Source organism: Hemiscyllium ocellatum, chromosome 25 (assembly GCF_020745735.1).
Source record: "Hemiscyllium ocellatum isolate sHemOce1 chromosome 25, sHemOce1.pat.X.cur, whole genome shotgun sequence".
NCBI classification, from domain to species: Eukaryota; Metazoa; Chordata; class Chondrichthyes; order Orectolobiformes; family Hemiscylliidae; genus Hemiscyllium; species Hemiscyllium ocellatum.
In genome coordinates, this window is record NC_083425.1 from 19852728 (window position 1) to 19866478 (window position 13751).

The 13751-nt window shown below is 40.0% G+C and overlaps 1 protein-coding gene across 1 annotated transcript in view; it reads right to left on the reverse strand.

Annotated features, from left to right (window-relative positions):
• Positions 1-1234: 1234 nt before the first annotated feature.
• The window catches only part of LOC132827957 (E3 ubiquitin-protein ligase rnf213-alpha-like), a 107880-nt gene continuing 95363 nt past the window's right edge, over positions 1235-13751 (reverse strand). The window contains exons 49-57 of the mRNA XM_060844807.1: positions 11700-11832; positions 11318-11407; positions 9855-10020; positions 9418-9619; positions 9265-9342; positions 6153-6350; positions 5382-5471; positions 4324-4502; positions 1235-2844 (exon numbers count right to left, since the gene is read on the reverse strand). Of these exons, the coding sequence (XP_060700790.1) occupies positions 2697-2844; positions 4324-4502; positions 5382-5471; positions 6153-6350; positions 9265-9342; positions 9418-9619; positions 9855-10020; positions 11318-11407; positions 11700-11832 (1284 nt within the window). The 3' untranslated portion in view covers positions 1235-2696. The remainder of the gene's footprint in view (positions 2845-4323; positions 4503-5381; positions 5472-6152; positions 6351-9264; positions 9343-9417; positions 9620-9854; positions 10021-11317; positions 11408-11699; positions 11833-13751) is intronic.

A 13751-nucleotide genomic window follows, 5' to 3' on the forward strand; every position in this document is an offset into this window, starting at 1 on the left:
CAGGTCCACAAGCTGTCAGGGGAATCACTCATTGCTTTTCTTCTGCCCTAATGTCACTTGCCTGGAAAAAGTTGCATTATTTCCCCATACTGGTCCCAGTCTTTGATGGCAGGGTCAAATGAGTCAAGCTTCCCAAACCATAGCATTATGCCAGAAATACTTACCCCAAAGGAAAGAAGGCTGTTGCAAGTGAAATTTTTCAGGAGTGTGCCTTTCTCTCATCATCACTGAAATACCTCCACAGAGGCCAGTATCTCATCACCAAGTCACCCTTTATTTACGCGAGGAGAGTCCTTAACACAGCTTCGTCAGAGCCAGCTCTCGGAATGAACAGGATGTTTGATACTCCTGTTCTTATCTGTCAGCCAGGGCTCCCTGATTGGACCAGGTTAACAGCACCAATCAGGGAACTCATATTGCATGTGGTCTATGTGGCTGACCTCATGACAATCACAACAAAAGTCTTTCCTCCTGAAGTGTTTTTTTTTGTTGTTAAGTCAAAAATATGGCAATCAATTCACACAAGGTCCCATGAACAGCAATGAGGTACTGACCTGATGATCTGTTTTATTGAAGTTGTTTTGGGGGATAAGCCCACATTAGTATACCAGGGATAATTCCTTTGCCCTTCTTTGAAATAGTGCCATGGAATCCACTCAGGAGGACCCATGATGCTGTGGTTGAACATCAGATTCAAAACAATGGCACTTGCAACATGCAATATTCCCTCAGTACTGCATTGCAGTGCTTGCCTACAATGTGCCCTAAACTCTAGTATAGGATTGAAAATGTAATCTTTTGCTTCTGAGATGAGACTGCTACCAATTGAGCTGGAACCGACACGGACTCAGAAGCCCATTTGATGGAAATGAACGTGTTTGCAAGCAACTCAGCAGGATATCATGTATTTGTCTAACAATCTCACATAACACACCTCTGTTGTAATTAAAGGATTGTTTGATCACACAAACCGCTCCAAGCCTAAAACCAAAAACTGGCAGGCTTTCAAAATCCAAATTGTGGAAATTAACACAGTAGTTTGCAATTTTTCCTTTTGTTAGTTTCACTAAATGGTATTTACAACACAATCGCAATGCATTCTTCATGAGACAATATACTTAGCCTTATGTTTGTGCAGTGGTTTACAATTCATTATCTCATCTTCTATTAATAATGGAATCAATTTCTCAGTTTTAATAAAGAGTATATTCTGAACTGTTCTAACACTTCTTACAATTAACCTTTGTACATGAATCAAAATCAATGGAATGCAAATTACAGTATTTCAAATCACTACTAACCAGATTGTCTGCTTATTAAGTCAAAGAACAATAATCAAGACAACTGTTAGTATAAAACAAATGGAATATGAAATTACTTTCAATTTCAAATGGAATTTTCAAAATGAAGATGAGCAAACCAGCAGGAGTGCCATACTATGATGCCATCCTTGGCTTCATATATGTATTACAGGTCTCCCCCACTGTTCAAAAGTTTGCTCTTCGCCACTTTGCTCTTAAGAAAGTCCTACATTAGCACCTGTTTTCACTAACCAAAAGAAATTCGAAGAGGATTTTCGCTTTTCCTGAAAAGAGTTAAAACTTCTTTCATATAAATTAATGTGTCTTTGCTTTATGCCATTTCAGCTTACAAAAGGTTTCATAGGAACACTCTACTTTTGAATTTCGGGGGGATACCTAAAACTATTTTCATTGAAAACTGGTTATGCAGATTTACTAGGATGTTGACCAGACTAAAATAGTTAATTGATGAAGCAAGGGTGCATTGAAGTGGCTTGTAGTTTCTTGAGTATATAATGGTTAAGGGATGATTTTATGAATAAGTGAAAGGAATTGATAGGAAAGTGAAGTAATATGGATTAAGGGGACTCAACCTTAAAATTAAAACTACACCATTCTAGAAATATGACAGCAAGCTTATTTTGACACAAATATTGGTGGAAAACTGAAACACTCTTTGCCAAAAAAAACTCTTGATTCTAAGTAAATTGACCATTAAAAATGGAAATTAATTATTTTTAGGAAGGGATATCATAGCAGTTCGAGCCAAGGCGGTTACATACTAAGGTAAGATGATTTAATTCAATGCCAGTATGGGTTTGAGTGGCCGAAAGGCCTTCCTCCATTCCTATGCACTACATTGTGCTTTCTGATAACAAGCTATATTTGGAGATGGATTTAAAATGAAATTAAGTAGTTTGTTTAGACCATTCCGAAACCATTCCTGCCACTACCTCTGGGACCTCAATGCAAAACTGTGGTACTTGAGTTGCAAGTAGTGCCACAGATTGATGAATAACTCACAGGAATTGTTGTGGAATGTCGTACTATGTCAAACAGCTTGCAACTCTTTAAATACAAAATGGAACACTCCTCACATGAAACAACTTCAGACTTAAATGATCCTTCCCACTGTATAAGTCACTCAACAGATTGTACAGGGCATTGCACAGTTTGGGATATTTTTCGGAATGTACCGATTTTTTTTACAGATTATTTATAGCCACATAGTAATTCACTTACAATAGACATTTCTGAACATAGTGTAAAATCTTTTAGAACTGAATGAAAACGTTCTTTACACAGGTCAAACTTCACAAATAACAGGCATTTGTTTGGGTTTGCCATCACCAATTCTTCAGTGCATAAAAGACCCTAAAGCCCATTCAGGGTGAACTATCGAATTCCTTTCTTAAAGTTCACTGCAAGTTTCCACGTCTGGATGCTTTTAGCTAGAGTGATTTCACCAGAAAGGTTGTCTTCTAGTCCTGGCAGAATATCGGAACTCTTCGACTCCAAGTAACTCAAAATTGTTTCATTAAGGCTGAAAACAAACAAAGGGTGAATGCTTACAACTCAAAACTCAATGCAGAATATATTGAAGCACTTTTTCTCACCTATTTCAAGTTCCAATAAACAGGTCCATGACTTTGCTTTTGTTTTAAGTTGATCTCATTGCCAAATTACTTTGAAGGGAGGTTTTGCAGCTATTTTATTTTTCAATTACACATATACTGGCATACAGGGACTCCATCTACACCTTTAACACTGGCACATCATTCAGAGACAGAATCCTTTATAAATGGAAGGTGCTGCCAGCATTTCTTCCATCAGCTCTAGATAGCTATTACTGGAGATTGCAGGGTTGTGGGATCCCTGATGCTTTTCCTCACAGTACTGTATAGTCAAGGGCATGGCAAGGAAAGGGAAAGATAAAGAAAGATGAGAAGGCATGTCATTTTTTTCTGGACTTATGGGCATTTAATGGTCTCATTAGGCTTAATCTAGTGACAATCTAAGACCTCATTCCAACTTCACTGCCATGATATGCCGAGCAGTGAAAACGGGAAACCTGCTTTCTCAATATCTGAGATTCTACAAAACTTAGTATGTATTTGAGAAAAGCTGAGGTAGCAATTTGGAATTGGCACTGTCTCTCTTCAACAATGTGATGATGATGGTGATATTGTCATAGTAGGGAGAGTTAATGTACTGGAGAAATGGCCTCTGATGAGCTGACTGCTGTGCCTTGTCCCTATATCTTTTTATGGTCTTATCCTGTCAGTACCTGAACCTCAATCTTGGAAAACCCCAAGCATTATATACTTTACAAGTGCTTTTGATTTGAAGCATCCAGCAGGAAACTGAAGAGATTTCAGTTGATCATTTGCTTAATACTTAACCTGACCTTACATTCCATGAAAATCAATGGTAAGGGTGCACTGGTCCCTTCGAAAGACAATGACACTTAATTGTGATAAGAATATTGGTGGGGAATTTTTAAACATGGAGAGTCTGTTGTGCTGCTGCAGCTTTGGGTGTCCGTGAAAATTCTCTTGCTCTTGCCATAGGTGTATCGCACGTCATTAGAATTTGACGATCATGTTGCTTGGCCACGCAATGGCATACTTCCCACGACCATCAATTTTTAAACTCAGAGACGCTAGCCCAGAAGTAGGGACACTACCACTGTACCGCAAGATCTTTGAGTCCAGAATAAAATCAGCTAACTCAAGTAACGGATGACCCAGTCTGAACCGGCCGGTTTCCTATTACGATAGGTTAAAACTTACCCTGAATAGTGAAATGCCCCCTTCACCAAAATGCCCAGCTGACTGGTCATCTTCAGTGAGCCAATCAAAATTAGTGCTGATTGTACAAACTTTATGAAAGCACCATGCTCTTCCCTCGTGCTAGAATTATTCAAACCTGATCTGTTTGGGATCTTAAACCAAGAAGTGCAAACCTTCCTTTCTGGGAACACCTTTATTCCAGTTGCACTATAACTACTGGTGTATATTACCTCCAACTGGGTGAGAAGTTGTTATCGACATTGCTTTGAGTAGTCTTCAGGACCAGAATCTCATGCAGCTCCCAAAGAAAGGTGTTGATGTTGGTGGATGCAAAAAAGGTCTTCAGCTCTGCTTCCTCTTCAGGAAGTAAGCGATTCTTGTATGCCTCAGGGATTTTCTCAAATGGGTCCTAATAAAATCAAGAGACAAATTAGTAACACTGTTCCTTTCAATTTACTGAAAACCTGGATGCTGCAAAATTATGTTTTTAATTCACCAAACTGGATGCTATGATGCTCACTGCAACATTTAAAAGAGAATTTAAGACTGACTTCTTTATCCAGAAATCAACTTCAGAAGCAAAGACAATGTCCTGTATAAGGACAATCTCCAGAGAAAGAGAAATCGTGCTAAAAGTAAAATGGTCAAGAAGTTAAAGATACAAGATGTATAAATATAGTATTCGCAAGGGAGATCAAAGTGAGTCAAAACATAGCAATTCCCCAATCCAATGGTCCCATTACTCCATTATACCTTTGAACATATTCAACACTGAACTGAAAACCAATCAGTGATATCTTTAAGGGGAGGTGCCATAGCACATGAGCACTCTCATCAGTAGGGATGCAGCAGTGTCAGGCTCAATGACCTTACCGTGACAAATCTAAGAAGGAGAGACAGATAAATAAATAGATAGAGATAGACAGAGAGAGATATGGCCAAGTGAGAAAGACAGAGGTTGTTCTTCTGTCCATCAAAGGGGCGATGGTCAGTTATCTAAGAGCATGGAGATAATGGATGAAAACCAAGGGACAGAGGACAGAAATAAAATCTTAACAGAAGGGGAGTGCCACACTCAAAAGGATGCTTAGAGTCAATAACCACAACTCGTAAGAATGAAGCACAGTCAAAATTTAGAACAGGATTGAAGTAACTCATGACTTTCTATCCTGTAAAAGGTCACGTTTTTAATCTATTAGCCAATTCCCTTTTCTAATCCACGTAACATACTTTGCTTCAGTTTTACTGATATGTTGCTGAACAGCAATACTGGTATGACCAATCTCACCTTCTCTGTGCCCAGCATGACCTCAGATTTCCACGATGATAGGAGCTGCCAGAGGGACAGAGTGTGCTTTAATTTGCATCCTTCAAATGCCTAGTGGGAGAAGTATAAAAACATTGCAGTTAAGATAAGGCAGGTGGAAAATTGACACTCTGACAGGAACCAAATTACTGTGCCCATATATGGTGTGATTGTTAAATAACTGCAGATCTCATGCTCCAGAATCATGTGATCTCAGAACTCAGATTGGCAGTGTATCAGAGTACTTTAACCTTTCTGTGCATTTGTTGATGAAATGGCATAATGAAAACAGAGCTATCTGAGTTTATTCTGAGTATCGTTGAGTGCTTTATTTCCTTGGTTACTAGACAGTTGTAGCTGTTTGTATTGCAAAAATAATCAAGTGAAGTGCATTTACCTGTACCGTGTGCAAGCCATTATCCATTAAATTTAGTTTATTCAGCTAAATGGTGTAATTACAGTCACACCTGTGGCTAGTCAGTATTTTCTATTGGGGAAGATGTAGTTGAGTAAAGGTGAACAAGTGGGTATATGTGAAGAGGTGGGTGTGCACACACAGGACAATTACAAACTAATCCAAATACCAGACAATTATAGCCAGGAAATGAAATAGAATGGAAAAGCTGTAAAAGAAGTGACTGATAAGTATCTCAGAGGTGAAAAGTCAAATATGGTTACTATGCCGGAGAGGAAATGTTTACTTTATGCAAGCACTAATGACGTTTTCCAGATAGTGAGTATGTTTACACAGACCTTGCTGACACAGGCTAACACACGCCGATCCATCCGTAATGTATCTTTGAGGTAGCAGAGGAGCCTGCTGTCTGAGGATCCACCTGAAGTAGCAAGGAATCCGACTACAATCTCAATGATATCCAGGGCATCACAAATGTCACTGTAAGATTTCAGCACCATCGTGATTGCATTGCAGACAGAATGTGATAATGTTTCCTTCAGTGGAGAAAACAAAATAAATGTCATTCCCTCTATTTATTTTCATACAAATTGGTAGAACTGTACGTAAACATTGATGCCTTGTTGGTACTGGCTAGCACAGGCTGGATTATACTGTTCAGAACGGTGCTGCCAGTGCTATTGAGGATCCAACAGCCAATTGGAGGGAGGAAATTACAGGAACAGTAAGAAGAGATAGACTTGCAGTCAGATTTAACTTGGTGTAAAAAGTGAGGTCTGCAGATGCTGGAGATCAGAGCTGAAAATGTGTTGCTGGTTAAAAGCACAGCAGGTTAGGCAGCATCCAAGGAACAGGAAATTCGACGTTTCGGGCATAAGCCCTTCATCAGGAATGAGGAGAGTGTGCCAAGCAGGCTAAGATAAAAGGTAGGGAGGAGGGACTTGGGGGAGGGGCGATGGAGATGTGATAGGTGGAAGGAGGTCAAGGTGAGGGTGATAGGCCGGAGTGGGGTGGGGGCGGAGAGGTCAGGAAGAAGATTGCAGGTTAGGAGGGCGGTGCTGAGTTCGAGGGAATCGACTGAGACAAGGTGAGGGGAGGCAGTTTCCTCATTCCCCCCCCCCCCACCTTGTCTCAGTCGATTCCCTCGAACTCAGCACCGCCCTCCTAACCTGCAATCTTCTTCCTGACCTCTCCGCCCCCACCCCACTCCGGCCTATCACCCTCACCTTGACCTCCTTCCACCTATCACATCTCCATCGCCCCTCCCCCAAGTCCCTCCTCCCTACCTTTTATCTTAGCCTGCCTGGCACACTCTCCTCATTCCTGATGAAGGGCTCTGGCCCAAAACGTCGAATTTCCTGTTCCTTGGATGCTGCCTGACCTGCTCTGCTTTTAACCAGATTTAACTTGGTGACAGGCAAAGGTGGAGGGTAATGACAGAAGGATGACAAAAATGTGTGACTCCAATAGGTTTAGAGTTGCTACATTCCTGGACCAGTTCTTTTAGGTTCCAGACTATTCATACCTCACAGCCCATCAGAGACCAGATCATTCTACTGTCTAAAATATGCAAGCCTCATTACTTACAAGCCTATGATTAAGACCATAAAATATCCCTTAAAGACAGACAGACCAATGAATACACTGCATTAAATTGCTGTTCCACAGTTTTGCCATTAGTTGGTCAGCCAAGGTTAGCTACACTTAGTGGGAATTATGAGGCATTCTAATACCACTTTAGAAAATGCTGAAACCTTTCACAGATTAGATTTTTTGACTGGTGTTTATTAATAAAAATGTTAACTCTTAGTACGAAATCAAGATTGTAGAAATGAAATTACAGCACTGAAGCATGTCAATGATTGTTCTGTTTGGAGTAGGGACAGCATTATGCTATCTCAGTTCTAATTGAGATACAAAATACAAACATAATTTGTTTGGCTTGTTTACCATCAACTTGGATTTAAGTAGCAGAATAATGCCACAAAAGGTGAGGGCTTTATTTTTGATTAGCAGTCCTGCACTGTTTTGGTATATTTGAGTACAAACTTGCTGAAAGCAGGAATCAGACATTGGAAAATGGCCAGAAACAGCATCATAGAGTAATAGAGATGTACAGCACAGAAACAGACCCTTTGTTCCAACTTGTCCATGTTGACCAAACATCCTAACCTAACCTCGTCGGATTTGCTAGCACTTGGCCCATATCCCTTAAAGCCCTTCCTATTCATATCCCTATCCAGATCCCTTATAAATGTTACAATTGTACCAGCCTCCACCATTTCCTCTGACAGCTCATTACACATACACACTACCCTCTATGTGAAAAGGTTGCCCCTTAGGTCCCTTTTATATCTTTCCCCTCTTACTGTAAACCTACGCCCTTTAGTTCTGGGCCCACCCACCTCAGGGAAACGACCTTGTCTATTTACCCTATCCATGCCCCTCATGATTTTATAAACCTCTATAAGGTCACCCCTCAGCCTCTGACTCTCCAGGGAAAACAGTCCCAGCCTATTCAACCTCTCCCTATAGCTCAAACCATCCAATCCTGGCAGCATCCTTGTAAATCTTTTCTGAACCCTTTCAAGTTTCACAACATCCTTCCGATAGGAAGGAGACCAGAATTGCACGCAATATTCCAACAGCTGCATACTTAGAGGAATGACCAGAAGTACCTCTGGGATTAATTTCAAATAAAAAAAAATCAGTTGACCATTTTGGGGCATCAAAGTTATCTTGCTGCTAATTCTGTCTTTACAATAATGTCCCAAATTGTTGTAGTCCTCCCCTTTAAGTCTTCTGCTGTAATCCTGTGAATGTAGATGACTGTTCATTTTGTGCCTCATTCTGCCTCTGTATTTCCAGAAATACTGCTGAGCTGCTTGATGGCACTCAGAATGTGTTGACAGCTAAATATAATTGAGCCTCTCACTATGCTGCAGAACAGAAAACCAGTAATGAAGATAATAAAACTTGGAAATGAACGCACTGGTTGTACTGGAACACTGTTCTGAGGTATACAAGAACAGTCTGACCAGTTGCATCATCCACAAATTTTATTTGTCTTTCTTTCTGGGAAGGGGTCTCTGGTGACCATGATGTTTGCTTCAGCCACCAGACACATTCTCAGCAGCGTGATCAATATTTGTCAGTAATTGTTGGCTTTTTATAATGTAATCTTCTAATCGAACATTTACTGTATCTTGTTCATGAATGGGTTAAGATGCTGTATTTTTGCCTGCCACCAGCAAATGTTTGTTCAGTTGGATTCAGCCATTAAATGAGACACTGTCTATGATAGCGGGTAACTTCACTTTGGACAGAACCTACTTGTCCAGAGCTACCATAAAACACAAATATTGAAAAGAATGGATCTGACAGTAAATTATGTCCTGCCAATTTTAAATCCAGACTGCAGAATTTGTTCTGCTCAAGGAAATTACTTACTTGAGATATCTTTGCTTTTAGCTCTGTGAAGATGCTTGAATAATCTCTTTCATGTCTTCCAACAAATTTGGGAATTTTCTGTTTAAAAAAAAGTAAATGTGAATTGGTTCTGTCATTCTAAAGTTAGACCAGTTTTCAAAAAAATATACTTACAGAGTCAACTATGAATGGTTTTCCTTTCAGGAACACGCGTATCAACTGCCGTTCAATATTTTTAATATCAAATTCTGGTAATGTCTCATGTCCTTTCTCCAGAATATACTGGCAGTTTGATAAAACAAGTGGAATGAAATCTTTGTCAGGGTCACAGAGAATTAACTGTGAATCTGATACCTCTTCTGGATTGATGGATGACCTGCCAGAAATAAAAATGGATATATTGTATAAATTATACACAATTATTTGAAGTAATCTCACTCTGAAATGGGAAATGGAAAGAGGAAACTATAATTGGAAACACAGTAACAATGGAACTTCATTTACTGAATCACACTATTTGAGAAACATTAGGAAGAATCACATTTAATCTTGATCAAGTAGATTCACTAACTGGGTGCCACTCAGGAAAATCAATCCAGGAATTTGCTTACCTTTTAATATCACTCATGGCTCCAAGGAGATCATTTTGAATCTCAATGAGAAACTTGTTGAGTTCAATGGCACAAAGGCCTGGACCTTGTGGTTGAGGCAACAAAATTTCAATGGGACTTTCAAATGTTAAATCTTTCTGGCACAGCTCTTGTGGGATTTTTGGATCTGGAAAACAAAATATTGAAAATATAACTAGAACAGACATACGCAATTTTGCATGCTGCTGAGTTTGCTAAACCCTTTTGGTGCTCTGCAGGCAACATGACAGCCTACCACAATTGTATGGAAGCAGCTAGGAGAGGACCAGCAAGCATAGTTTTTAACTCAGTTAAAAGCAATTGTGCGTAGCAATTTCAAATATACTAACCTATGAGACAAATTGTTGTTTTGTACAATGAGTATGAAAGAAATTGTTTAAAAAATTGAATGGACTGATTCCTACCTCAACAAGAAGTTGGTTTGGATTTGGCAGCAAGACAGAAAGGAGGAAGCTTAATGCATTTGACTCAATATGATTGTGTGGTAAAATGATTTTTCATAACAAACACTCAGGTCTCAAAGTCTAAATATTCTAACTTTTAAGTGGTTGGCATGTTCGCAGAACCAAAAGGTTTACTATAAATTCGATACCAAAAAACGTTCTGCTTCATCTAACTGCACTGCTTGGTCTTCCACAGGACCTCAGTTTAGACTAGTAGAAGACAGACTTCTACACTATGATGGTTTCAATAGCTGGATGTTCATTCCTGCTCTACAGAATGGATACATATCAATTTGTCTCGCTGTACGCCAAGCCATACTCACTTTCTCATTTACTTCAGCTAAAAGTTGTGTTTTGGAAAAGCCGTACTGTCAGATAATCATCAATATGATATTATGTGACACAGATGCACAAAAACACAGATTTCAGGAAAAGCTTCCCTTCAGTCAGAGACTGAGGAGAGCCTGTACAGTTCTGGAGTCTCTAGTCACAATGGCAATCAGAAGACTGTTGTGAAAAGTATTAGAAACTGTCAAAGAAGAACGGTGCGGCACGGTGGTATGGGGCGGCACGGTGGTATGGGGCGGCACGGTGGTGATGGGGCGGCACGGTGGCACAGTGGTTAGCACTGCTGCCTCACAGCACCAGAGACCCGGGTTCAATTCCCACCTTGGGCGACTGTCTGTGTGGAGTTTGCACGTTCTCCCCGTGTCTGCGTGGGTTTCCTCCGGGTGCTCCGGTTTCCTCCCACAGTCACAAAGATGTGCGGGCCAGGCTAAAAATTGCCCGTAGTGTTAGGTAAGGGGTAAATGTAGGGGTTTGGGTGGGTTGCGCTTCGGTGGGTTAGTGTGGACTTGTTGGGCTGAAGGGCCTGTTTCCACACTGTAAGTAATCTAAAAAAAAAGAATGAGGTCACTAAATAACATTACTCCATCAGGAAAACTGATCCAGTACTGGAAACTACAGTTATAATATACTCACTGGTTTTTGCCAATAACAAACATAGCTGATTCCAAAGCTGTAAAAAAATCTTGATCCTTTTTTCAAAGCTTTGCTTTTGGCCCTGTTGATCTAGAACCAAAAAAAATGAAACAAGAATAAAGCAGGTGTCTATAAACAGAACACAAATACTAGTGTCATACATATATATTTAATTAACCTACACTTATATTCTAGGCCTTTCCTTAATTCCCCTTCCTTTATTGTCCAATAGACAGCCAACATATGGACCAGAACAAGTAGAAAATTATTTGAGCAAAGAATTTGAAACACTATTTAGTTTACTGTTATGCATTTCCACTGTTTTCACAGTAAATGAGCTCCATACAACTGAACATTTCTTACATTTAGAATAGCATCTTACCTGGAGCCATTTGCTGAAGGAACTGAGAAATGGTCTTCGATTTCATGTTTGAGGCACTTTGGAAAGTCCTGATTAATTCATACTGCAGTCCAAGAAGATCGGGTAAATTCTTAAGCATCTTTATATAATTTGCCTAAAAGATAAGTTAGGATGGATGTCATTTTGTAAGGTAACCAGGTTAAGATATTGGTCATGAATCACTAAGTTTCCAGTAATCTTAAAGTTTGTGTCTCTTTAACAGTTGGTAAAACCACTAAATAATTGCAAACAAATTAATTAAAAAAGGGCAACGTGTTAAATATTCCACTATTTTTTAGAAACATGTAGACTTTTAAATGAACAACTCATGAGATTTTAAACAGCTCCAGGTTGATATTACATGGATTTAATGAAAATCAAAGAAATGTATGCGTGGACAACAATTCAGGGAGAAATTAGACAGAAAATGTTACTTTGTCAGCACACACAATTAGTCACTTTTTAAACCTTCGAGATCCCAATTTGAGGACCCCTCAAAAAAACATATGACTTCCTGGTTGCAGTCATCAGGACCCAGATGCGTAGATGTTTATCGGGGAGTGAAGATGGGAAGGACAAAAGAATCTATTGTTTGGCACGGAGACATAGACATTAGCTTTAACAATTCCTGCATGGCACTAACTGGACAGAGGCAGTTTGCCTGGGAGGGGGCCCTTACCCATCCAATTCTTGCCCGATCTGCATCTGCTCTGAGTCAGCGGAGACCTTTCTCAAATAGGCTCTGGAAACAGAACTAACTCTTTTGAAGAGGGAAGCAGTGGTGGCTTCTCCACCAAGCCAGAAGTGTTGAGATCGGAGTGCAGGGTCAACATAATTGTTTATGGTCATTTTAACAGTTTCCCGAGAGGAGCAAACATAGGGGTAAAGCCTGGGATATGAGATGCTTCAAAAGGAGGTCTTAGACCTCTGCACTGCCCCAGACTGTGAGTGTTCCATTTGCAATTCATTGTAGGTTTCTAGTACTTAAGACTGCTATTCTTGATCTGCAGCCACAGAGGTTGTCAAGTATGTTCACGAGGGTCTGCAATTAAAAGTCTTCAAACCCTTCTACAACCACTTCCAGATGAACCAACCACTTGTGAAGCTATCTTCTCAACAGGAATCATAAGTGATCCCATCATGTCACAGTACCTTCTAAAAAAATGTGAAGGTAACGATGCTACAGTTGTATCAGACCAAAGGGATGCTCTCCCTTTAGAGAGAGAGAGAGACAATTGGTGGTGGTTTAACCTGAAAGTTGCGACCTCACCATTAGGTGAGGAGAGAGGTTGAATTGCTGGGGCAGGAATTGAACCCACACTGATGGCGTTACCCTGCATCATAAAGTATCCAGCCAACTGAATATAGTTTGCTTAAACAGCAGCCCAATGAGCAGGTAGGAGTGACAAGCTTAAACCATAAAATGTCTGGAATGTTAGGACAACAATATTATCAAAGGCATTTTGACATCCTTACATATGCTTATAACTTTTTTATATGACATTTATTGACTTGTATATCTTGAAACCATAATAAAATTTTCTGTGTCTAAGTCACTATATAAGCAGAAGGACAATTGTTCTCTCTCATTGTTTTCTCTCTAAAGTTCTTCTCCGACAAAGATAGAAAATCCAATTGCAAAAAAGGGTAATTTTCACTGTCTCCTTCTTTGTGCTTCTTTGGCAAGTTCATTAACTTTAAAGCTGACTGATAGCAGCAGGCAGGTCTAGATTCAGTCTATAATCTCTACCCAGGAGAAAGTGAGGACTACAGGTGCTGGAGATCAGAGCTGAAAATGTGTTGCTGGAAAAGCGCAGCAGGTCAGGCAGCATCCAAGGAGCAGGAGAAGGGCTCATGCGCGAAACGTCAACTCTCCTGCTCCTTGGATGCTGCCTGACCTGCTGCGCTTTTCCAGCAACACCTTTTCAGCTATAATCTCTACCCAGTTAACTAATGTCAGCCAGGAAGTATTAAGGGAATGGAGCTGCTTTTAGAAAATTATGTTTAACTTAGAATGTCAACTGCAATGGACAT